This window comes from Miniopterus natalensis, chromosome 13, assembly GCF_054644295.1.
Source record: "Miniopterus natalensis isolate mMinNat1 chromosome 13, mMinNat1.hap1, whole genome shotgun sequence".
Lineage (NCBI taxonomy): Eukaryota > Metazoa > Chordata > Mammalia > Chiroptera > Miniopteridae > Miniopterus > Miniopterus natalensis.
In genome coordinates, this window is record NC_142093.1 from 59,162,813 (window position 1) to 59,189,365 (window position 26,553).

A 26,553-nucleotide genomic window follows, 5' to 3' on the forward strand; every position below is an offset into this window, starting at 1 on the left:
GGTCATAACAAAGCAATATTTAGGTTTCATTTGTTTTGGAAGCTCTGTGTTTCTTCTATTTTATATGCTAGTTTTGCTGGGTAAAGTAGTCTTTTTGTAGGTTTTGTAGGTCCTTCCCTTTCATCACTTTGAATATACCACTCCACTCCCTTCTGGCCTGACTTATTTCAGTTTAGAAATGAGCTAACAGTATTATGGGAGCTCCTTGGTAGGTAAGTAACTTTTATTCTCTTGCTACTTTTAAGATTCTGTCTTTGTCTTTAAGCTTGCCATTTTAATTATGATGTGGTGGTGTTGTTGGCGTCATTAGGTTCATCTTGTTGGGATTGTCTGTGCTTCCTAGACTTGTGTGTCTTTTTCTTTCACCAGGAAAGATGATTTTCAGTCATTTATTCTAATAGTTTCTCCCTTCTGTGCTCTCTGTATTTTCCTTCTGTCACCAGCATGATGTGAATGTTGTTACACTTCATGTTGTCTCTAAGAATCATTAAACTTTTTTTTTTAAAAATATATCTTTATTAATTTCAGAGAGAGGAAGGGAGTGGGGGAGTGAGAGAAAAATCAATGATGAGAAAGTCATTGATTGGCTGCCTCCTTCACGCCCCCAACTAGGGGTCAAGCCCACACCCAGGCCTGTGCCCTGACCAGGAATCGAACCTTGATCTCCTGGAACCTATGCTGATGTTCAACTGCTGAGCCACACCCGACCAGGCTAAACTAGTTTTATTTAAAAAATTTTGTTGTTCTTGTTGTTCCTCTGATTGGCTGGTTTTTCTTCTCTTTCAAATCAGTGACTTGATTGTCTGCTTCATCAACTTACTGTTTATTCCCTCCAGTGTTACGAATTAATCTGAATTTCTTCTAGTATTAGAATGAATGTGAAATTAATTCTTCATTTTATATATTGTGTTCCTAATATCTGACTGGTTCTTTTTTTATGGTTTTTATGTCCTTTTTCATGTTGTTGCAGTTCCACTAAGTTTCTTAAATATCCTCATAACTATTTTTTATTACTCTATACCTGATAAATTGTTTACCTACATTTTATTTAGCTCTTTTTGAGGTGATTTTTCCTATTCTTTCATTTGTGGCATGCTTCTTTGTCTCCCATTTTGGCTGGATCTTTGTGTTTGTTTCTATATTTTAGTCTTGGGAGGGTGGTCTTACTTTGTAGGTATCCTGTGGGTCTAGTGGTGCAGTTTTCTTGATCACCTTAGCTGCTCCAGGAATGTCCCTTGTGTAGGTTATGTGAGCCCTCCTGTTGTAATTGAGTCTTGATTGCTATTGGCTCATTCATGTGTGGTGTCAGCCCTGAGTCTGGATGACTGAGGATCAGCCTTGACCACAGTTAGGACATGCTGTGCAGGTACTGATTACATGTAGCAGAATTCACCTCAGCATGGACTGTTGCCTGCAGAGATCTCCCTTTGGATTTATCACTTGCGAAACTAATTGGATGCTGTTCTGATGTCATCTGAATCTGGCCACTGGTTGTGTTGGTTCCGGGGCCTCTTGGGATGGACTGTATTGCATGCCAATGTTAGATGCCACCTATGACGAGCCATGGACAACGTTTTGGAACAACAAATGATGTAGTTTGTTCTGGCCTCTGATTGGCCTGAATGTGTGCAGGAAGGACCAAATTTTGCACCAAGGCAAGCTTTTATCAGAACTAGGCCTGAGGGCAGGTTATCAAAAGACTTAAGGCACCCTGAGATTCACCTCCACCTGCCTCTGCCTTCGGCTGCCTATTAAGCTTTAGACATTGAAAGAGCCTCTGGTACTACTTGAGTTGCATGAGTTAGGTTCTCAGTGAGTTACCAGGTAGGGGTGAATGGTGTTCACCAGATTGATTCAGGATCAAACTTGGTTCCAGTGCTGGGTCTCAGGCCACTCAGCAAATGTCCTAGAGTATACTATACCCAGCTGCCACCTGCTGGGTGCTTACACGCCTTTGTGTTGGGGAAAGGTCTCAGAGTGATCAGGGTGAGGCCAGCAGAGTTTTTCAGGCCCAAAGAGACCACGATTTGGCCATGCGAATGGAAGGCTCTGCTCCAGTTGCATTGCAAGGGAAAAATGGCCCATATGCTAGAGCCATACACTCAGCACGTCACAACTTGTGCTGGGTAGATACTGAGCTAGAAGCAGCTGTTGTGGGTTGGGAGGATGGGGCCACTGGATTTCTTATGTCTGAGAAGTGCTGATCAGGATGGGGAAGGTGAGGGGAGTGGCCTGCTTGCCAGAGCCACAGAAGTCACTCTGCAAAGATCCTGTCCAGATCTAGGCAGGGCAGAGCCAGCAGGAATCTAGAAAGTGAGGCCACTAGGAGCCCATAGAGTGAGGCTCATGGATCTCCCATGAAGGTAAGTACCAGTCAGGTTCACGGGAAAGTGGATTGAATGGCCCCTGCCTCAAACCCACACAACTCAATCACTGACACACCCTGAGTCTGCCCAGACATCTACACCCCAGCCCATGGGGTTGACTACTCAGCAGGCCACAAGCTCCTCAGAGTGGGCCAATGTGGAGTCTAGAGAGTAGGGCTGTTGCATTCCATGTGGCTGATGTCATATGGTGGAGAGTGTTCCTCCCAAGAAGATGGAGTCTGCAGTGTGGGAGAGGAACTCTTCTCAGGGAACTCTTCTGGTGGCTGTTCCTCCAGCTCTCTCCGCAGAGCTACAAATTCCAATCTTGCCTCATGGGATTCAAGTCTGCTTTGCCTTTTCCTCTTCTAGAGCCTAGGGTGAGTGCCTGTGAATGAGATTTTGTGCGTTTGCCCTTTTAGAGGGTATTTGTGTCTCTGGTGGGCTCCTTTCTCTCCCTGAAGGACAGAAACCCCATGCTTTTCACAGCCAGAGGTTATGCCGGTGCCTTTTCCTAGCTCAGGTATTATAGCCGGGGTACCCGGCATGGGGTTGAGACTGCATGCTTCTCAGGGGCACTCCTGCTACTGAGATATCCCTCCAGAACCTCAGCCACCACCCATGGGAATGGGGCCAGCCCATTTTTGTCTCCACGCTTCTAACAGTCTCGATATGGTTTTTCTGTAAACCCTTGGTTATAAGAGTTCTCCTCATCTAGTCTTCAGTTCATTATTTAAGATGAGTGTAGCTTCCACCTACTCTAACACCATTTTGGATCTCTTCCTGGATATATTTTTGGTAACGAATTTTTTTATTACTGATTCAGTCTCCTTACTAGTAATTAGTCTGATCAGATTTTCTGTGTTTTTCATGATTCAGTCTAGGAAAATACATGTTTTTAGGTATTTAGCATTTTTCTTTATAGTTGTTCAGTTTGTTGGTGTATAATTGGTCATGGTGGCATTGTATGATTCTTTGTATTTCTTTGATATCAGTTGTAACTTTTATGATTTTATTTATTTGTGTCTTTCTTTTAGTTAGTCTAGAAAAAGGTTTGTAAACTTTTTGGAAAGCAGCAGCTCTTAGTTTCATTGCATTTTTAATTGTCTTTTTTCCATGCTGATCCTTATTTCCTTTCTTCTACTTTGTTCTTCTTTTTCAAGTTTCTTTTGGTTTAAAGTTACATTGTTTACTTGAGATTTCTTTTTGCTTCTTCAGGTCGTCTGTATGGGTTATAAAATTCCTCTTTAGAGCTGCTTTTGCTGTATTTCATAGATTTTCAAGCTTTACATTTGAATTTCCTTTTGTCTCAAGGTATTTCTTATTTCATCTTTGTTTCTTGTTGATGGATGTGTCAAAGAATTTGTAGTTATGTTTTATAACTTCCACAAACAATAAAACTTAGCTAAAATTAAGGGTATCAGCTCCACTGTATTAATTTCATATTTGACCTGTGTCAAAATAACATTGTAATTATTTTAAAAATATGTTTTTATTGATTTCAGAGAGACAGAGAGAGAGAGACACATCAAGGACGAGAGTCATCTATTCGCTGCCTCCCGCACTCCCCCTGCTGAGGATGGAGCCCTCAACCTGGGCATGTTCCCCCTGCCTGGGAGTTGAACAGTGACCTCTTGGTTCATAGGTTGATGTGCAACCACTGAACCGTATCGGTTGGCAACATTGAAACTTAATATCTTAATTATTTATGTGATCAAAATATGGGAAGAAAAATGTGAGCAAAAACACGCCCTCCTCAGATCCCTTGTTCTACATCTCTTTCCATGCTGGTAAGACCTGCACCCCAAAAGGCTACATTTATTCAACTTCAGCAGGGCAACAGTGACCTAGAGCCCATGCTGAGAGGACCACCAGGCTTCCTCTCCAGGACCTGCCAAGACACTGTTAGATACTGTTCACTTTTAACAAAAAGAGGGACTGTCCAGGGCCTGCAGTGGCTCAGGAACACGACGCCCACTGATTCAAGTGCAGAAGGGCTTATGCCCAAACCAAATGGCATTGTTTTTACAGTCCATCCGGTTCAACATACCAGTGACAGGATTTAAGACTTCCCATTGCAGGCCCTATGTAAAGAGTGTCCTCAGTGACCCCATTTTAACCCACATCCATCACGCTTTCTTCTCCTACCACCCCGCCCCTTTTGCCCCTTTCAGCCTTGTCCCCAGCAGTGGCTTATAATATGCTTCCCCCCCCGCCCCCAGTCCACCACACAGACCCACTTCAGAGATGGCCCCCTCCCATCCACTCTGACTTCACACAGACTGCCCAATATTCAGACACCTGGTTGGCCCCAGGATACCCTGTGACGGACAGTGTGCCGTGAAGTGGCCTCATCCCAGTTTCAGGGCCAGAGGGCCATGCGTTCATTTCCCATTCCGCAGAGACTGACAGCATGTGCTGGAATCCACACATGAGACCAGGACCCGGGACATGTCGCATGGCACCTCCGTCAAGGACCCTAGTGCCAGTTAAGGGTCTGACCACTTTGGCTCTCAGCCACCCAGGAGCCACAGCAGGGCTCTGCAGTCAAGCACTCTGGTGTCCTTCAGCTGAACCGTGACTCCTGCATGTACATGCCCTCCTGCCCCAGAGCCCGGAGTTTGGGTTCTCCTTGCTGCCTAAGACCATTCCGTGTCCCTCCACCCCAATGTCTCCATCTTTAAATCTTACGTTCCCAGACTGTACCAGCCCTGCCTGCTGCGGGCACCCACAGAACCCGAGGTCTCTCTCGTCTTTGACGATTTCAGTACTTGCATCGCTGGCACCCCCTTTACCCCGTCTTCGTCATAACCCTTGGTTCAGTGCCTGTCATGACCCTCCAGCACTTACAGATTCTAAGCCCCTGAGCCTCGTGGCCTCCATTCAGTGAAGGCCAACACGATGGAAATGCAAGTGCCCAGCTCCTGCCCAGCTGGGGGACTGGGATGCTGCCTGTGGGAGAGTCCACTCAAATGCCCCGATCTCAAGGGAATCACAACAATTGTAGTTTCCTGGGCAGCACAGGCGGTGTCTGGAAGAGCCCCCATTCGCAGTGCTGGCCCGGGTCCTGGGCGGACAGGTGCATGGCCCTGTTGCAGGCAGGTGGCCCCTTTAGAGCATGGAATGAACACGGTGCACTGCACTTGATTAACTAAGGCCAGTTAAACAGGGACACATGCTGCCCAGTTAGTTACAGGAGGGGGACACAATGGCGCCAGCAGTAAGGTGAGAATGTGCAGCACAGTGAAAGATGTTTCATGGAAGGGCTCCAGAGAGGCCCGGGGCTGGGTCTTTGACTTCCCTTCTGTAAGGACACTGGGGACACTTTCCCTCTCAGTCGGGACTTGCCTAGAACGCTTCAGACCCGGAACCCAAAAGGGGGCTCAACTGGGGATGTTTATATCTTGCTGGTCATCTGTGCGCATCCCCAGGTTGGCCCCAACGATCACCTCGACCACACAAACCTTCACATCATCTTATATCCAGCATGGACTCATCCCACTTGTCTCTCTCTGTACCTTTTGTTCAGAGCCCCGGCATGTCCTGACTTGACGTTATGTATGTGTTGGCTGCTGTGACTCTTTCCTGCAAACTCGCCATCCTCACAAGCCCTTTGGGTTGAGCACTGAGCTTCTAGAGCCTGCCCATAGGAGGCGCTCTGCACACACCTGTTAGGGGAGGGAGTGCACCACGTCCTCTTAACACAATCTACAAATTTAAGGAGATCCCAATTGGAATTCCAAGGGAACTTGTTCAAGTGATTCAAAGTTCATACATACTAAAATTTAGAATGTGTGTATTTTTTAAACAAATTTTATTTGCAAGAAATTATTAAAAAATGATTGAATACCTGTTCAGCGACACCTATACAGTGATGATCATCAGAGAATTATTCCTAAAGCAGAAAGCTAAATAACATTAAGTCCATTAACTAGAGCCAAATAACGCAATTCATGACGCAGCAAGAGAAAAGACACTAGGAGGTATTCTTTTTAGAAATATTTTTAATATTAGAATATATTGTCACATAAAAATATAACGGATATATTACAAATATGGATAGGTGTATATTCACCTACATGACTAGCACATATGAAAGAATATATAAAGATCTGTACTATTATTTCCAATTTAGTGTGTGCATAATTACTTATTTTAAACCTTTACCTTTTCTGCCTATAACCCTGAGTTATTTTTATAATAAAAAAATCTATTTTTGAAAAGTAAAATCAGTTGCAATTGCTTTATTGTAAAGGTTATGAATTGTGTGCATTTGTGTATTGAAGGTGGGGACAGAAAATTTTGTCCAGTACAACTCACCTGGAAAGACAAGCAGCTTCGGTTTTCCCTGAAAGTTGGGGATTGTTTTAATTTTATCTGAACCAAATTGTACTTGAAATAAATCACATGCCTAGCAAGCAAATTGCATTGTGGCAAGAAACCCAATTCGGAAGTAGATACACTCGACTAACTGTAGGACAGAACATGAGTGCAGCAAAGTACAGACACACAGACCCCTGGGTTCTGGTCCCTCCTTCACCCCCTCGCAGGCTTTCTCATTTCTCTGCAGGTTTGTCTGCTTTGTTTGGTTCTCAGCATAGTTTTAGGATCCTCTGTGCCTTGCTCTCCACTTACTATTTTATATTTATTTCTATCTCCACTGTATCCAACCTTGTCTGTCCATTTTTAAGCTTCTTGCTATTCTTTCTTCATGTTTTTCTTGTCTTTAAATCTCATTGGAACATAGTTGAGAAAAAAAATTCATGTCCTATAAAAAGTCACAACTTCCCACTTATTTTAGTTCTTACGTTTCCTTTGTACAATTTCACTGCTAGGAATGGACACATATCAGGCAAAATGTCTGCTACGTGTTGTGCTGCTCGTAAGAGGAATTTTTGTGTTGTCTGACTTTAATAAACTTCCACCTAAGACCTAAGAGTTTCCGTGAAGAGAGATTTTGTATTCAAACATGTTTTCTTACTTTTTAAAACAATTTATTACTGACACTATAACAGAGGTCCCCTTATATCACCCATGATGCCTCCCCCCCTGCCCCCAATCCCCCCCAGGCCTTCGCCACAGTGTTGTCTGGATCCTTAGGTTACACGTCTCCAAATAAATTATTTGCTTAATCTCTCACCCCCCACCCCCACCCCCTTCCCTCTGTGATCATGGCGTCTGTTCCATCCTTCTGTGCTTTCAGAGAGGGCAAAGCCCATGAAAATGGGATCCTGTTAAGATTCATTTCCTCTTTTGCTGTCTGTCATTCACTGGCTTCCTTTGGTCTCAGAATAAGTTCTGAGTGTTCAGCTGGCCAACTAGGACTGGGGCTCCAGCTGGCAGGACAGGAGGTAACTGCAGGACAGAGTGCCACCTGTGAGCTCCCTGGAGCCACACCTCAGGTGTCCCTCCCAGTGTCAGGTGACCTAGGAGGTGCTACACAACAAGGCATGGGGCTGACCAGGGAGCCATGGACACAGGTTCCCTGGACTGGCCACAGGGAAAGCCCACCCCTGCCCTCGCCAACTCCTGCCAGACCTCACCTCTCCTTCTCGCTGAGCTGCTCCAGCGTCCGGAACCAGGTCCTGAATTGCTCCTCGGGCTCTATTTCATAATTCTCAGCAGCCTCCTGCAGCTCCACGATCTCCTGCATTACCTCCAGTTCCTGGGTCCAGAGGGAGAGAGGGTGCAGACACAGTGCCGTTTGGGGGCGGGGAATGGGGCAAGGGAAGAGTCCTGGGTCTTTGCTGACATGGGCACTGTCCTTCCCCTAATTCCATCCAGGCCCTACCTGGGCTCAGAGATGAGCATTGACAGCCCTTCCTCCAGAAAGCTGTCCTTGATGCCATCCCCCTACCTGAGCCACCAACTGGAGGGGTCTCCCACCTCTGTTATAAAAGCCTCCCAATAGATGTAAGATGCAGGGGATGGAGCCCAGGAGTGTGCTGGCCTGGGCGTCCCTGATCTTCACCCCTCCCCTGTCCCCAGGAAGTGCCACAGCTGCTCACCTTCCTCTGGTTTTCTTTGTGGATCCGACTCCCCTGTAAGGCAGAGATCCCAAGTCCATCAGAAAGAGCTCCCCATCCATGGCTACCCCTGTGCCCACCCCTTCTTATGTTGAACTACTGCCAGGTCCCAGGAGGGGGTGGGAAACATGGAAAGTCTGGACTTGGACCCAGCCCAGTCTCTGAGCTGCAGAGGAGGGGCACATGGATCGGTATGATGGGGAAGACACCCCAGCTTCAAAGGGCGGCTCTGCTGAGAACTCAGGGCTCAGTACTGGGGCTCTCTCCCCAAAGGTCAATCCCGGCGATCCCAGCCTGGCTCCCAATCACCTACCTCCATATAATGCTCCATCACCGTGTCCAGCATCTGCAGGTCAGTCAGAAACTTCCCAAGGAAGGGGACACACTGGGCAAACAGAGTAAAAGTGGGATGAACCCCTGCTCTCAGGTGTCCTCACAGACCCTCCCCTCAGAGCCTGCCACCCTCAGTCTCCTGGCCCACCCCAGGGATCCCACAAGGACCATTAGAGCCTCCCCTCAATGGTCCCTTCCCTCACTCTCCAAGAACTCCTCCTAATCACCTGCCAGGGCCTGCATTTAGCAAATCAAAGGTCTGTGGTTAGAGGCCGGCCCCACCCCATATCCTAGCTGCACCCAGCTCTCCCAGTCCCTCCTCTTGGTCACCTCTAATGACTGGTCTTGGGTTCTGTGGGAATGGGGCAGATGCAGGAGGAAGACCTCCCTCTCTTCGCTTGGTGGCCTTCAGCTGGGAGGACAGTGCCCCCTGTCCTCTGCCCCTGGAGCACTCACCAGAAAGGCTCACTCACCTTCTGCTGCAGCCTCTTCTGAGCTCCACAGAGGGTCAGCATCAGAGTGACAAGCCTGGAAGGCCGCTTCTGCCAGGGTCCAGGACAGGGTCATTGAGGTCATACTCCCTTCACCCCACTTCCCCCTCCACCCCAACCTCAGACCCTGGACATGTGACCCACCCCAGCTGGTACCAGGGCTACTGTCCCTCCAGCATGTCTGATTCTAGATGGCTCCCAGCTACAACACTCACTCAGTGTGTGACCTTGGGCAGGGGCCTGGCCTTTCTGACCTGCTTCCTCCTCTCAAAGTGTGAGACCTCCACCTAACTCACAGGTCCTCTTAGGGACTCAGTGTCATTACTGTCATCACTGATCTCGCCCTACCCTTCCAGATGGAGCAGTGCAGGGGCTCTGCAAAGGCCTTTCTTTCCTGAACCTCGTGAGCACCCCATGATGCCTGCGACACAGGATGGTCATTCCTCCTTTTCTCTCACTAGCAGGCAAGGGGCCCAGAGAGGAACAGTGACTGGCTCAGGGCCCACACAGGAGACACCACTTGTCTCTCCCAGCCAGAGGCTTTGTCCCTTCTGCCCTCATCTCACCCCCAGCCCCATCACTGTCCAGACCCAGTCCTCTGGCTCTCAGGTTTATGCAGGTCCCCACTGGACCGAGCCGTCAACGAATATGTGTCTCGGGAACCTGGCGGAGTTGCCCTGCCTGCCCCACCCCACTGGAGTCTCTGTCCACCAGACCAGAACCAAGACCATGCCTAGCCTTCACCTCCCCAAATGCCCAAAACCTTCCCCTGGGCAGCAGTCTTTCTCCATCCTCAAATAGGGACCCTCAAGGTGCCCCATCTGACTGGCAGGGTAGTGGGTGTCAGGGCACTTTGCCTCCTAGTTGACATGTAGGATCTGAGGTCTGTGCAGGAAGGGGCCACTAACAATGCCCCAGTTCCCCAGACACTTCTCAGAAGCACCCTGGCCCGTGTTAGTGCCCACCAGGCACCAGGTGAAAATCCTGACAGGGACTGACTGGCAGTGAGTGCTCCAGGGGCCAGTGGGAAGTCACAGAATGCACACCTCTCTGTCTCTAGTCCAGCAATTGGGGCCCGAGGCCAGCCAGACCTTTTGTTCACCTGCCCCTTGGGAATCCCCAGCAGGGCCCCTCCCTGGGGCAGGCAGGCTCGCTCTCCTTGGAGGTGTGATGAAGACAGAAGGAGCAGCAGGCCCTGGCTTCCTGAGGACAGGCTGGGCTGGTTTGGGGCGAAAAAGTGCCCACCCACCCCATTCACCCCACAGCCTGGAAGAAACTAAGTCCCAGTGAAATGGACCCGCATGAAAGCCAGAGATGCACTCAGTCTGCCAGCCCTGCACCCTGTCCTGGAGCAGCCCAGCCACCACCACTCTGTGCAGTGACTGGGCCTCTTGCCCCTGAAACTGCCCCCCACCTGACCAGGGACCAAACAGATCTTCCTGTTCATCATGACAGAGGGTGAAAATTTTCAGAGAATCTTTAGGGAACAAACTACCAAAGCCACATCCTGCACCATCCCCGCTTCCCTCACCCCTTCCTCTCTTTCCAGACCTCCAGCCTGCTCTACCTTCATAAGCTGCTCCCTGCTCGCTGGATTGTCCTCCTTGCATAGTTTTTTTAGTGTGACTCTGCTTTTCCTGAGGGGAGGGACAGAAGAAAGACATGTCTAGGAATGATAGGAGAGAGGCACTGAGGGCAAATTCCTTTTGACAATCTAAAGTTTCAAACTCCTAAGGTGAGGGTCTTGATGGCTTCCTCTGAGCAGAAAAGTCTCCATGGAACTTGGGAAACACTCATGCTGGTCACCAGGGCCCCCATTCCCATTGCTACTGAGCAGTTTTTACCACTTCTGGTTTCAGCTGGGCATAGGGTTCTGTTTCTGGAAACACTTGCCAATCTGCTATTTGGCTCAGTGCTGTCTCTGACATTGAAGGAAACTGACTCCTGAAGTAGAGCTGGTGGCCTGAGGTCCCAGGGAGGCCTAGAGACTCTGCCCACCAACAAATCCCTGCCCTGAGGGTTGCCTGCATTCCAGGATATGAGGATACATTTGGAGACATATGGGAGACACCCCCCCCCCCCACTCTGGGCCTATGATGGGAGAAGCCTACACACCTGGAAACTTTCTCCCATGTCTTCTTCAGACGATAGATGGACACACTCTGAAGGGCTGACAGGATCCCATGTAGGGAGGAAAAATTCCTCAGGGATCGGCACTCCTGGGAAGGGGGGAGATGCACTGTGAGGTGGGGAACTGGAGCTCTAGTTTCAGTCCCCCTCAATTGGCACCCCCCTCTTGGTTGAGTCAGATGCTCAGGGTAGGCACGTTTAGCACCCAAAGACCAACACTCACAGAAAGGAGGGTCTTAGCTCAATCCAAGGAAGGAGCCAGGTAGGAAGTGAGCCTCCCACCACTGGGACCTGAGAGTCAAGGTCACCATGCCCCTAGAAGAGAGGACCTAGAGACTGTTGGGGCTCAGACCTGAGGCCTCAGTCTTGAGAGCTGACAAAGCAGTAGAGGCCTTTTGCAAGGCTCCGTGTAGGGACTCCACTGGGCCTCCCATAACATACCCTGGCCACCTTAATCCAGTGGTTCAGGACTTTGGCCCTGTCCTGGGCCCTCATGCTTGGGTCTCCAAGGCAGGTGGTGATCACACAGGCGGCCACAGAATTGAACTGTGTGATTGTGGCACGCACAGTAGATGCCGTGTGTTCGTTGCCAGGCTTGTCCCTCTGGGACCAGATGGAGCCCAGGCACTGGTATGGCAGCACCTTTTTGAACAGCTCCTGGGAGAAAAGGGAGTGTCACCCAGCCCTTCCACACCCCAGGTCAGGGTCCCTAACCTCTTTCAGGAGCCACTGGTCAGGACTGAAGGCTAGGAAGCTGAGGATGTGCCCTGAGCCTTGGGGTCCCTGGGATTCATTCTCTATTCACAAAGGGCCCCCTGCACAGGACCCAAGACTGGAAGGGAAGGGACGCGAGCCCCTGCCTCCAGCCCATCCTAATGACTAGCTGCAGGATGCTGCTTAAGTCTGCTCACCCCAAGGGACATCAAACATGACCTGATCACCAATCTCATCCAAATCCCCATTCTGTGCATATTCCCCTGTAGCAGCTACAACCACAGGCTGTTTGTCTCCCTTGTAGTAAAGCACATATCAGGTGCCTAATAAGTGCTGAGGTCGCTGAGTCTCATGGGCATAGGGCTGGGCGACCACGCACCTGGCTACACACAGTGAGCTCCCCTCCCACCTGGCCAGGCCACACCCAGCTTTCTCTGTGATCCCCCTCATCTACTCTGCACAGCCCCTCTGTGCAGCTGGTCTCCTGAGTGTCTACCTTCACCGTCCGCAGGTGGACAGCCAAGGCTTGGGGGTTTAGAAGGTTGTCCAGGACCCATGGGTGGTAATAGATGGAGCTGTGATTTGCATCCAGATCACAGGAGTTCAGATCAGGGAAAGGCAGGGTCCCCCCTACCCCGGCCTGAGAGCCTTCTGCTCACCAAATCCATAGCTGTTAGTTGTTCTGCCACCAGCCTTGGAGGGAAGGTCAGGATGGTACACTTCCCCTCCCTTCCCAGGTGTTCTGTGGTCACAGACCGGGGGAAGTTGGGTGCTGGGGCTGAAGCTAGCTCAGTGCTTGTTGGAGCAAAGACTAGAGCTGGTGGCCTAGGTGGCTCCACCTCCACAGCTGGCCCTGGGGCTGAAGTTGAGGTTGGTTCTTGCTCCATGTCTGGAGGGGTTGATGGAGGTGTCACTGGCTCCAGCACTGGCACAGCTGGACCAGGCTCTAGCCCTGGAGAAGGCCCTTTTTCTGGCTCCTGAGTACTCTCGAGCTCTGGAGGTGGTTCTGAAGCAGGTTAGAGAGACTGGTTCATGCACATGCCTCACTTTCCAGTGTCTTCCCAGAGACAGGAAAGATGCCACTGCCTTTGAGGGTCCTCCAGCCCATGAAACCCTGACCCCACAACCCCCAGTTCATCTTCCCAGACTGCAGCTCCCTCACCTTCCAACTCTGCCTCAGTGGGCTCAAGATGCTCCAACTCTACACAGTCACTTTGGGTGCTGTGCACCAGGTGTGATACAGCATGTTTCTCCTGCACAAAGGCCTGCTTCAGGATCAACCAAGGAAAATGTAGGGGCTGCCTGAAACATTGCTCCTGGTCTGGCCAGGTTCCCATCACAGAAGCTATGGCCCTGCAGAGAGTCAGGTGGGCAGAAGAGACAGAGTCCTGGTTTTTCCTTCCACACTGCCCTCCCATGGCACTGTTGTTTGGGACTGAGCCTCTATGGCTGCTCCCACCCATTCATGGGACAGCCCCTTGCTACTCCAACCCCTGTGTGACTGTCCTAAGAGTAGCAGCCTGGTGACCAAGCAAGTTTAACACCGAGTCTGTGAGTCCCTTCCTCCCAGTGACAGCTGGGTTGAAGTTCCTGTACACTGCCAGCTCAGGCCTCCATGCCCCTGGGCATCTGGCTGACGACTCAGACAGGCATGTGAGCAGCCCGCACACCAGAGTGTTCTTCTGTCCTGGCCATGGCCCTCAGGAGAGATGCATGTGGAGAGGGACAGGCAGAGCTGGATGGGCCTGTGTTTGGGATCGGAGTCCAGGGGACAACTCATTCCAGCCTCGCCTTCTAGGGAAGCTGAGACCCAATTCACAGTTCTCTTTGACCCCTGTCCTCCTGGAGTAGAAGCCTCCAGACCTCAGCCCTCCCTTGGGAATCAGCTGATGTGGAAGATCAGGGCTCTGCCAGGACTGTTCACCGTAAGCCCCAATCCCATAGACACAGGAGGCCTCCTTCTTCTGGACCCAAGGGCCACTCACTTTTTGATTTGTTCCTCTGGTGTGTCACTCTGGTTGTAATATGGTTCTTTATCTCCACATCTGGTGAACACCTTGATGACATCCGATCTGACGGATGGTGGACGGGACCTGTGAATGATGTGCAGTGTGACTGTCTGACTCGCTGACTTGGACTAAGGCCCAGGGATTGTGTCTGATTCATTCACTGAGTTAGGCTAAGTGTCTCTAAAAGTGCCTGCTGATAGTAAGAGCCTAATACACATTGTCCAGTAAATGAACTCTAACCAGAACCATCCCAAATGTCTGAGTGGGCCTGGGGCCCCCTACTATCTGCCCCTAGAGGTCCCTAATCTGACTTCACCAAGGACCAGGACAAGGACCAGCTAGGCAAAATCTCAAACTGCTTGGCAGGCTCTTTTCTATGTGCTTTTCCAAACTCAGATGCCACAGGCTGCCAATGGGTGAGTCAGGGGACTATTCATGGGACAGGAAAGAAATTGCCATGAACAACTGCAGCATGTCCAGCAGCCCTTTCTGCAGAGCTGACAGCAGGTAAGACCAGCCATGGATTCTCCCACAGTAGTCCCTACAAGCACCTTACGAGGTTCATCCTCTATGACCCCACTTGTCAGAGGAACAAACTGAGGCTCAGACAGATGTGGTGATATTTTCAAGACACACAGCTAGCAGTGGGCAGAATCACCGCTCTGCCAAAGACGGGGCACATGCTTACCTAGCAAACAGATCATCCAGGAACTGCTGGGCTCTGGAGAAGGCCGGGTGCACGGGCATGAAGCTGCAGAAGTGGGGGATGTTTCCACCTGGGAAAACTTGTGCCGTGGATGTCGTCAACTTCTCCAGGATGTTTTCCTGGAAGGCCCACATCCTGCAGGCCTCATGTAGGTTAAGAGTTAACTCAGCCGCACACTGAGTGGGACAAGGAGGGAGATTCAGTCAGTGACATCACCATGAATCCCAGTAGGATGGAGGTCTGGAGCTCCCCAGGAAGTCCCAGCCCATCAGGTATGTGAGCAAGAGGAGGGACAGCAGTGCCCAGGCTGAACGAGGTTCTAGGTTTTCAAAGCACCACTTAAGTTTGGTGTGTGGGGGGATTTTCATACAACTGTTACCTTCTAGGCATGCTTTCATTTTTTTAGCTGAGGAACATCAGACCTCCTCGCATTAATAGCTGTACGAAGAGCATTGTCCCTGTGAGTCCTCAAGAAACATCCCCATTATAGAGATGAGGTCACAGAGGCTTAGGGATGTCAACTGTCCCAAGATCATGCAGGTCAGAACTGAGAAATGCCCTGGGTGACATCCCCACTCAGCTAGCTGAGACTTACCTACTCCTCACATGGATAAAAAGCACCTGGGAATATTGTCCCCCCCACTTTGGGGAAAGTGTACACGCTAGACATGGCCTATGAAAAGCACTGACTTCCAAAAAGACACTTATTTCCCCTCATTTTACATTCAGGGGCATTTTGGGACCCTCATTATGGAGACCCCAGACTGCAGAAAGGCGATCACCAGGTAGGAGTCTGAGCAGGTGACTCAGGAAGGCACAAATCCAGGTGGCCAGTGCAAAGCTGCCAGGTGAGCCAAAGTCCCCGGGAGGCCATTGCCAATGAAGGAGCACTGCAATGGCCTTGGACAACTTGTTATGGGATAGATAAAAATTTCAGTGAGTGAGAAATCCCTGGGCCATCTGCGAGCAAGGCAGCAGCCATCATCACAGAGTGCTGTTGACAACCTCACTGCCACAGCCCTTTGGATTTGGAATCGGCCTGCAGCTGGGCAGGTTTTACATGTGCATGTTCTTCCACCAGCAGGGGGCGTCTATCTCCAGCGGGGCAAAGTAGACATGGTGCTCTGACTTATGTCCCCCAAATTCCATGACTTTGGAACCCTTGGAACTTCAGAACATGCCTGAATTTAAGCACGTAGTTAAGGTTAAGTGGGTTCAGTGGGGTGGGTCTTAATCCAATAGGACCAGTGTCTTTGGAAGAGGAGGGGGGACACGTGGAAGCACAGAGGGGAGCCCATGTGACAGAGAGAGAAGGTGGCTGATGACAAGCCCAGGAGAGACCCCTCAGGGAAACAGCCCTGCTGATGTCCTCAGCCCTAACTTCTAGCCTCTTGAACTGTGAGAAAATGAATGTCTGCTGTTCACACCACCCAGTGTGGTCCTGTGTCCTGGCAGCCCGAGCACCTAGCACAGTCCACAGGGACACACTGAAGTGTCCCTGGCAGCACTGCCGACGTGGCAGCTGACCTGAATTAGGGCGATGTCCACAGCACTGAAAGGCTGCATCCCTGTGACAAACGACCTCCATCACTGGACAAGGACAGTGGAGCTGACTGCTCCATGGGATATTGGGGCAGGTAGTTTATACAACACAATCAGCAAAACACAAATGGGCTCATGGTCTACTATGAAGTGAAACAGTGTTTTTTTCTTTTTTAATATTCCTACAAATATGTGAGGAGTGTCTTTCTAGCCTCCCATGTAGCTGGAGGGAGGAGTGGAGGTCCGGATTCCTTTGTCATAGGACTGTGGACACTCTAGGGAGAGCACTGGTTGGGCTCCTGGGAGTCCCAACACTTGGGTCTGGGTTCTGGGCACTGCCAGGTCATTTCGGGGTTGTGGGTGCAGAGACCTTTGAGGTGAGTTCTCACCTGAGTCAAGCACTGGATGGTGTCTGTGGCCTGATGCACCTTCCCCTGGTCTAGGGAGGTGGAGTAGTTGAACCCATGGAGCATCTTTTTGACAATGTCCTTGTTGGAGACCTACAGAGACAGAGCCCGGTACCGAGCCAGGAGGCATCAGGAACCCTCCAGCCCCTCTGTGGTTCTATCTCACAGCAGCCCTGGCAACCTGATACAGTCCATTAGGACACAGTGAGGATGCTCCCCTCAGCCCTGCTTAACTTGGAAGAACTGAATCACATCAAGGTCTACAGCAGTGAAAGGCTGGGTCACTGAGGAAAACTACGACCTTTATGGGGTGATAGGGAGATGAGTGAGGTGACGGCTCCTGACCAGCCGGCCTACAGAACTTTGCTGAGCTCTGGGAGAAGACAAGTTGCAGAGAAAGGTATCCAATACTTTGTTCCTCCCATCTTTTTGACAAACCACCCAGTCAAGTGTGATGATGTGTGAGGCTCAGAGGTCTCCTTGGACATTGGAGCTGACTGCTCCCTAGGGTACTCGGGCAGAGAGTTCAAACAAGAAAACAGCAAATGTAAATGTGCTTGTGGCCTACTGGCAAATGAAACTACAGATTTTCTCTCTCTAATATTCCTACAAGTATGTGAGGAGAGATTTTTCACTCTCCCATGTTGCTGGAGGGAGGAGTGTAGGTCCAGATTCTTTTGTCATGGGACTAAGGACACTCTGGAGGAAAAGCCCTGGAGACCCCCAGATGTGAGTCTGGGTTCTAGGCCCTCCCTGGTCATCTTGGGGTCCTGAATGTGGAGACCAACCTGGGCCAACTCTCACCTCAGACCAGCACTGGACATGGTTGTCAGCCTGGTGCACCTGCACCCTGACCCAGTTGGTGGTGTAGTGGGGCCCGTGGTCCAGCACTTCGATGGTGTCATCCTCGGAGCTCTGCAAAGACAGAGCGGGAACTGAGCCAGGAGGCATCAGGAACCTCCAGCCCCATCTGTGGTCCTGTGTAACAGCAGCCCTGGCAAACTAACACCGTCTGTTAGGACACAGTGAGGATGTTCCTGACAGCCCTGCTGCACTAGCAAGAACTGAATCCCGTCAAGGTCTAACAGCAGTGAAAGGCTGGGTCACTGAGGAAAACTCCCTCCTAATGGGATGTGAGGGCGGTGAGTGAGGCCACAGCTCCTGACCTGGCCTCCTCCACTGGTTGGCCGTGCTCTCTGAGATGACAAATGGCAGAGAAATCTATGCAGTGCCTGCATCCCTTTCCATTTGTTTAAATACACAGCATCTGTCAGTGTGATGATGTGTGAGGCTCAGAGACAGTCTCCAAGGACAGTCGTGCTGACTGCTCCCCAGGATCCCTGGGGCAGGCAGTTAAACAATGAAAGGAGCAAAAAGCAAGGACAGAAGAATATTTTCTCCACTACTCCAGGAAATACGTGAAGCCTGAATTTCTACCCTACCAGAGACGTGATCGGGAGGGCTGGAGGTACAGATGTCTTTGGGAGTGGGCCTGTGGAAACACTGAGGCCCCAGATTTGAGCCTGGGTTCTGGTCCCACCCCAGCCACCTGGAGGCCCTGGGTGTGGGCCAGCTCTCACCTCAGACCAGCACTGGCACTGGATGGTTTTCCTAGCCTGGTGCTCCTGAACCTGGTACCAGTTGATGGCATAAGTGAACCCATCAGCCAGCTCTTCTATGGCACCCTCCGTGAAGCTCTGCTGAGACAGAGGCCAGTCCCGGACCAGGGGCATGAGGGGCCTCCCAGGGCACTGCCAGTGGGGGACATGCCTACCACAAAAGCTGCTCCCCAGATCAGGCACAGAGTGCCATCTGCAAAGGCCTCCAGGATGGGAGGGAGCACGATGACCCCTGGAGGACTTCTGAGTAACAAGTGGGTAGAGGAGCTTGGTCCACAGCTCTCAGCTTCCCTTCCTGTCAGCCATGACCTGGGCCATGAACATGACAGACCCTCGAGGCTTCTAACACCCAACAACCTGCTCCTGCTTAGGATGAGCACCCGTCACCACCCCCGAAACACACACATACCCAGGATGAGGGGTAAGATTTGTGGGGCCCAAGGTGGGAACCCACTTGGGGACTGGCCTGGATGGGCCTGCCCTGGGCTGTCCCTGGCTACCTGAGGGTGCCTCAGGCCAGAGGGTGAGGAGTGTTCGCAGTGGCACTTGCACCAATTTCTACAGCAATGGAAACATCTCTTACTCTGGGCATTTTTGTGCCCAGAGCCTCGGAAGCACGGGAAACAACAGAGAGACATCCTAGTCTCCTGACTGCTCCAGTCAAGTGAGTAGGAAAGGCAGTTGTCTCCAGAATGTGGGTACCTGGTTACCAGAGCCCTACATACTATTGGGGACCTGTCACCAAGGAAGTGAGGTCACCTCTCAAGGTTCCGTGACCTGGGCCCCTTCCTCCAATCAGAGCCATCCAAAGAACCTCTGGGCTTCTGACCACTCACCTTCCTCGCACATGTCATGTCCACACCTGCACACCAGCACCTACCCAGCCCTCCCACAGCTCCCTGGGGATGGGCCAGGGCCTGGCTGGGAGGAGAAATCTTAGCTCGCAGCTCCTTTCCCCCCAAGTTCCGTGTCCTGGGGAAGCCTCTTTGCCTCTCAGGGCCTCCCCAGTCTCCCAACCCACACAGTGAGGATGGCGCTAAACACCATGTCCCAAGGACACCATCAGGTGTGGATGACATAATGTCCTTAATACCTGTGGGCTGGTCTCCCATGAATCTGCTGCAAAGTGGAGAGGTGGAAGAGGGACATGAATGAGGGGACATGGAACGGAACTCCTCGCCAAACAGCCTTGGGTCTAGCTTGTGGTTTTGGGGGAGTCACTGCCCACTTTGGCCTCACTTTCAAGTCTGCTCCTTTAAGAGGCTGAAATGACAGGAAATTCAGACATTGTCATTCACTGTCTTAAAACCTTCCAGTGGCCTCTTGTTAGGCCCAGAATCAGACCAAGTGCCTCATGACTTACTCGGAGGCTCTCATGTGGTGGAGCCTTCACAGCGGCTTCTAGTGATTCCAGCCTCTTGCTAGGAACACCCTTGTGTATCAGCTGAGGGCTCAGTAACTGGCTTCTGAACAACATACAGCACAACCCAGGTGATGGGATGTGAGGTCCTGTCACTTCTCTTGTACTCTCATCCTTGAGTTACCTTCCTTTCTCTCAGCCTCTATTTCACTTCCTCTCTGGATGTGTCTCTCTGTCTCTCTGTCTCTGTCTGTCATATCTCTGGAACAGGGAGAGAAAGCACCCATGGTTTGAGCTGCCCTATGTAGAGGCCCCTTAGGAGAGAATCAAGGGAGGGTCCAGGCCAACAGGCAGGAACCCGGGCTCTCAGTCCAAACTGCACCCTGATGAACACCAGGCGAGTGATCCTGGGAGATCTCTCCCCAGTCGAACTGCAGTTGAAACCCATCTCCTGACTCACAGAGACCTTGAGGCAGAGGTACCCCACCAAACCGTGCCCAGAAGCCTGGTCCATAGCAGTTATGAGGTGTCAATACTTGTACTTTACAGATGCAAATTTGAGAGCAGTCTTATTTGTGCCTCGGTTTCCCATCTGAACTCAGCAATAATAAAAACTTTACACTCTCTGAGGTTATGGAAAGTGTTAAGAATTAATGGTGGGAACACCTGGCAAATCACAAGGGTGGTGGTTACATGTTATAAATCAGTTTGAACATTCCTCTTCCAGTGTCTGGAAGCACCCTAGGGTGGGGACTAGCGCCTGGCCCAAGGTAGGAAGCACTCCTCAACATACAATGAATACATGAATGGGAGACACTTTGGAAGCCTTGCAAACGTTCCCTCCTGCCCTGGCTTCACATCGCCCATGTGAACAGCTGGGTCAGACCACAGATCTGTGTGTGTCTGTTCATGGTTTGAGGCCAGAACTTCTCAGGGTCCCAAGGACCTATGGAGAAAGGTGGGACCCCCTGGGTGGGGGTGGGGGTGGTCATCAGGGTCAACCAAGCCTTCTTGGGGGAGGGCAGGAGCACTGAGCTGAAGACAGAACCTGCCCCAGCCCTGGGCCTGGAAACCAAGAAAGGAATCAGACACTGCCCAGGATGCTCAGATGGAACAGGTAGTGGCTAGGAGGAGACTTTTGGGTTCCATTTCACCAGCTACTCCTGCCACATGGAAGGACCTGGGCAGAGATATTTAAATGACCCCCTTTGATGCTAGAAATTCAACTTTTGTTTAAAATTACACATGTGCCTAATATTTAAACTAGCTGAGTGAAAGCTGCAGGGCTGTCAGGGGGCCCAGAGCAAGGACCTCCTCTCCCAGGGGAGCGGGAGCTCTGTTCCTAATACCCAGACCAGGATCTTTATCTGCTGGATGGGAACCTGAATCCCTGCAGGAGCAAACCGAAGCCCCCAAGGAAGGAGCCCAAAACAGGTTCAGTGGGGAGGCAGCTGCCAGCCCCTTCACCCTCTCCACCTTAAAACTACTTTCTCCCACAGTATTACTAAGCCCTAAAAGGAGTGGAATTCGGATAGACGCCAGGACCGAATGCATGCATCTGGAGGACACTATGCTAAGGGAAGTGAACCTACCACAAAAGGACAAATACAGATGATCCTACTTTCATGGCATCCTATTTGCATCACAGTCCCAGGCATGAAAAGTGGAAGGGAAGCTGCCAGAAGATGGGAGGAGAAGGAATGGGTAGTTAGTGTTTCATTTTGCAAGATGAAAAGATTTGTGCAGGTGGGGGTCATGATGGCTGCACAGCAGATTGAATATACTGCATACCAGTGAATTGTAGACTTAAAAATGACTAAGATGATCAGTTTTGTATTACATGTATTTAACCCCAAGTATTATGTTTAAAATATGCTTTTATTGGTCACAGAGAGAGGAAGGGAGAGGGAGAGAGAACAAGAAACATCAATGATAAGAGCAAGTCATTGATCAGCTGCCTCCTGTACTCCCTCTGCTGAGGATCTAGCCCACAGCTTGGGTATGTGCCCTGACTGGGGATCGAATCATGATCTCCTGGATCAAAGGTCGGTGCTTACCACTGAGCAGTGCCAGCTGGGCTACAATTATTATTATTTCTTAATTTAACTTCATTGTTAAAAGTATTATGTGTCCCATCCCCCCCCCATTTACCCCAACACCTCACTCCCACCCCCACCCCAGGCCTTCATCCCATTATTGTCTGTGTGTCCATGAGTTATGCATATATGCATATAATTTCTTTGATTAATGTGTTACCACCTCCCAAGCACGTTCCCTCTTCCCTCTGAGATATAAACATCTGTTGCATGCTTCAATATCTCTGGATCTATTTTGTTTGTCAGATTCTTTTGTTCCTTGCCTTCTTCTTAAAGAAGACACTTTAACTTTTCATGTAATACTGCTTTGGTGGTAATGGGCTCCTTTAGCTTTTTCTTATCTTTGAAGCTCTTTATCTGACCTTCAGCTCTAAATGATAGTTTTGCTGGGTAGAGTAATTTTGGTTGTATGTTCTTGCTTTTCATCACTTTGAATATTTCTTGCTACTCCCTTCTGGCCTGCAACGTTTGTTAAGAAATCAGGTGACAGTCTTATGGGAGCTCCCATGTAGGTAACTAACTACTTTTTTCTTGTTGCTTTTAACATTCTCTTTGTCTTTAAACTTTAGTATTTTCCTCATGTGTCTTGGTATGGGCTTCTTTGGTTTCCTCGTTTTGGGACTCTCTGTGCTTCCTGGACTTGTAAGTCTATTTCATTCTTGCCAGTTAAGGGAAGTTTTCTGTTATTATCTTTTCAAATAGCTATATGATTTCTTGCTCTCTTTCTTCTCCTTCTAACTTCCCCATAATGTGAATGTTGGGCTACTTAAAGTTCTCCCAGATTCCTTAGACTATCTTCATATGTGGTGAAGGCCTTGGGTGGGTGTGGGAGGCAGGCGGAAAGGGTCAATGGTCTTCATTTTTGCCCTTTTGGTTGGGTGGTTTTTTCTTTCTCATATTCCAAATTGCTGATTTGATATTCAGTGTCCTCTACCCTACTGTTGATTCCCTATAAATTATTCTTCATTTCATTTTGTGTAGCCTTCCTTTCTGACTGGTTCTTTATTATGTCATTGATGATCTCAGTGGTTTTCTTAATAGTCTTACTAAGATCCCTGAACATCCTTCTAACTATTATTTTGAACCCTAGTAGCTTGCTTGGCTCCAATTAGTTCTCTTTCTGGAGATTTCTTCGCTTCTTTCCTTTGCGACATGTTTCTTTCCTCCCCATTTGAGCTACTTCCTGGTGTTTGTTTCTATGTCTTAGGAAGAGCTGCTATATCCCCCGAAATTGGTAGAATGGCTTTGTGTAGTAGATGTTCTGTAGGGTCCAGTGGCTTAGCCTCCCCAGCTACCTAAGCTGGCCCTTCTAGGTGCTTTCTTGTGTGGGCTCTGTGCAATTTCCTGCTGTAGTTGATCCTTGGTTGCTATTGGCGTCCCTGGGAGGAATTCACCCTCAGGCCAATCGACCTTGAGAACAATCTGCAGCTACAGCTGAAGAGCTGGTGTGCTGAACACACACCTATAGAGCAGGATTTACTTCAGTGGACCTTTGGTGTTCACCGAGTCCACCCCTTGAATGTGTCACTCATAAATGTGGTAGGGTTGTACTGTAGCATGGTCAAAGCTGACCACCAGGTGCATTGTCTCTGGGGCCTCCTGAGAGATGCAAAGTTAGCCTCTGCCTGAGTCTTGACCAGGGCCACTCAACTTGAGCTACACAGCAAGCTGTAGATGGCTGCTATTGTGCTGGGCTTGGAGGTGTCCAAGAGAGTCCAAGCTATGAACTAGTGCAGGCTTCCACTAGTGCCAGGCCTGGTGTCACTTATTGAGAGGTATGGGGTACACAAAGGCCCACTGTTGCTTGTTTGAGAGATTTTAAGAAAGTCATAAAAATGAGGCTAGAGAGGTCACTTGCATAGAAAAGCCACTGGAAATGGCTTGGATGAGCTTGCAAGTAGGGAGGGGCGGGGTCTCTGGGAATCACCAGAGTGGGGCCAAAGTTGTGAGTCAGGTGCTGGAGATTCAGAGAAGTGCTTGCCTGCCTGACTGCCTGCTGGCTCTGTGGGGGGAGGGCTTGCCAAAGGAGCAATGGCCTCTGCCAGCTGTTCTGCCTGGGGGCAAGCTGCCCCTCCACCTCTCCCCCTGGCTCCAGGCAAGTTAGTTCCTCCCTGAATGTCCCAGATTTCTTTCCAGCTTCTGCATGACACTGGAGCTCAGAGGGAGCATGTCCGAGTTAGTGTTTAGGCCCCTTAAGAAGAACTGTCTGGGACTCCCGCAGCCTCTGCTCCCTCAGCCACAATCCCCCCTGGTTTTCACAGACCGAAGTTGTGGGACTCCTCTTTTCAGCCCTGGAACCCTGGGCTGGAAACCTGGCATGGGGCTGTGATCCCCACTCATCCAGGAAACTTCCACAACTGAGTTGTCCCTCCTGGTTTTAAACCAAGGCATCCTGCGTGGGCCTGTGGCACCTCTCTCGGATTCAGCCCCAATCTGCCCGCGTCTCCCCCCTCTGACTGTTCTCAATGCTTCTTCAGTTCCCTGGTTGTAGGACTTCTGTTCAGCTAGATAGCAGGAGATTCTGAGTGAGGGTGGTTCTGTATTTTACTTGTAATCTTGATGTGGTTGCGAGAGGCGGTGGGTTCTGCAGTTACCTAGCTGCCATCTTCTTGTCTCCCCACAATTATTTTTTATTAAAACTAATGATCTGGACCTCTCAGAAGCTGTAGCCACATGGATACCCATCTGGGAGGACATGTCCTAGACATCCCTGGCCCCTGGAGCTGAGGCAGAAATATTTCACCCATTGCTCTCCAAGGCACAGGAACTTCCCTGGGGTGGCTCCAGGGACCTGGAGTGGGCTGCACTGGGCCTGGGTATGCATCTGTGGACAAAGCAGAGGGCTGACGTCCATGAAGGCCTGGGTCAGGGACAGTTCTTCTGGGCGTTAGAGTGTGACCTGGAGGAAGCCCAAACTATGTACCGACCAGCTACAGGACTCCTGCCCCCAACAATTCAAGATGCAGCCCCAGATCTCAGGAGAACACACCTTCTCCCTAGTGCTTCCATGGACTGTGACACTGGGATCGCATCCAAGGCCTTTGGGGAGAAAGCTCAGTAAGTGTTTCCTGTCCTGGGACCCTGCTCTACTTGCCAACTTTCAGAGCATTGGGTCAGCTCCAGGACAGAGACAGACCCAGTGAGATCATCCAAATGACAACTGGGCAGCTACTCCTCAAGCTTCAAAGTCCACGGGCACCTCATGCTCGCACCCTCCTCAAACACTGTCACTCAACCCCAATGGTGGCTCCTGATAAGATACCTTAGAACCCACCCCAGTTACCTGAACCCATTCACCCTGCCCAGGAACACATCTGAAGCCAGCAGGAAAGCACATGTGCCCCATGATGGCACTGACACAGTGACGAGGTTCACTCACAAACCCTGCAGAGCCCATTTTGCTGGGTTGCTGGCCCCATCCTTTGTGGACTGTGGAGTAGCAAGTGGCCATATTGGGGAGCCCCATGAGTCATGAAGCTTCCTGTGGACTCTGGGAGCTGAGGGCGGCCTGTAGCCCCAGCCAGCAAAAAATCCAAACTCTCAGTCCTCCACCTGCAGGAAACTGGATTGTGTCCACACCCGTAGGGACATTGCCTCGTAGACCTGAGAAGGGAGCACATTCTCAGCCAAATCATGGTCTTGTGTGACACGAGTCAGTGGAACCACTGATGCCATGCCCTCCTCCTGGCTGTAGAGGCTGTCAGATAGGCAGGAGTGTGTATTGTCACTAGGTTAGTGGTGATATTGCTCCACAGCAAGAGATGACTAAACAGGATCATTTATGAATGAGGTCCCATCCACCCTGTGACCTCAGCAGTGGTGAAGGGAGGGAATGACCTGAATTAAACCTTTGGGTTAGAGACTATGATAATCCCCATTCTGTAATTGGGAAAACTGGGGCTTGGGGATTGAGATAAAAACACCCAGGGGAACTAGAGCCCTGAATTTTATGCAAATCTGGATCTTCATCACTCTCTTCCCATGTGCCCACCTATATCCCTTTGAGTTTCCTGTTCATATCCTAGACTTAGATGTCTGTGTGTGTGCCCACTTTACAGATAGATGTCTCTGTGTGTGCTTATTTTAGAATTTAGATTGTCTCTTCAATATTTGAGGGCTCTTTTTATATCAGGGATTGAAATCTTCTGTAATGTACAAATTGCAAAATTTTTGCTACAAGTTTGAATTTCAGGCCTAACTTTTAAATATGCTTACAGTGGCTGCCATGACAATGTCACCATCCCACCTACAGAAGAAAGGCAGAGTCACAGAGGCCCTCGGGACTCCAACTTAGCTTTCCCTCTCTTTGGAGGGAACTGGGCTGTTTCAGTGCCATGGAAATTGCTAATCCCACTGAGAATATTCTCAGCAGACAGTGGTGCAAACATCTCTCTACATCCCTTTTTCATGTGGCACTTCTCTGCCCTAGCATGAGACTGTACATGCTGTTTTCACACACTGCCTAAGGGGCCATAAAATCAGCATTGAAAGCCCTCTCCCCGCAAGTTACTGAAATGCTAACAGAGCATGTTTGGCAAAGATGAGGTATCTAGATCCTAAAGACTGAATTTCTACCAAGTTACCCACTTGGAAGGAACATATAGCCAACTTACTTTACAGGATCAGGAGTCCCTCTGGCATCAAAATGTTTAAGGAACACCCACAGCTTCATTCTCCTTTTCACCTGCTGACTGGGAAATGAAAACTTAGATAGAACAGCCTCAGAAACAGCCACCTTTATAAGCACATACCAGGTC

The 26,553-nt window shown here is 50.1% G+C and overlaps 1 protein-coding gene across 1 annotated transcript; it reads right to left on the reverse strand.

The window, feature by feature from the left end:
- Positions 1 to 7,681: 7,681 nt before the first annotated feature.
- On the reverse strand, positions 7,682 to 18,454 carry LOC148091721 (ral guanine nucleotide dissociation stimulator-like). The gene is made up of 13 exons (XM_087823781.1): positions 18,302 to 18,454; positions 14,755 to 14,948; positions 14,043 to 14,150; positions 13,220 to 13,410; positions 12,717 to 13,072; positions 11,785 to 12,000; positions 11,329 to 11,432; positions 10,781 to 10,850; positions 9,196 to 9,264; positions 8,703 to 8,774; positions 8,372 to 8,404; positions 7,907 to 8,028; positions 7,682 to 7,718 (listed from the first exon to the last, which is right to left on the reverse strand). Exons 1-13 carry the CDS (start codon positions 18,452 to 18,454, stop codon positions 7,682 to 7,684), a joined length of 1,725 nt encoding a protein of 574 aa, XP_087679907.1.
- Positions 18,455 to 26,553: the final 8,099 nt, after the last annotated feature.

Bases quoted from the DNA above. Each gene is read 5' to 3' on its own strand.
- LOC148091721 (XM_087823781.1), bottom strand. From the start codon at position 18,454: ATGCCCCTGGTCCGGGACTGGCCTCTGTCTCAGCAGAGCTTCACGGAG. The intron at 12,001-12,716 runs GTGAGCAGAAGG...CTTTTCTCCCAG, and splicing joins AACTAACAGCTATGGATTTG to GAGCTGTTCAAAAAGGTGCT. The intron at 7,719-7,906 runs GTGAGGTCTGGC...TCTGTCCTGCAG, and splicing joins CAGCTCAGCGAGAAGGAGAG to TTACCTCCTGTCCTGCCAGC.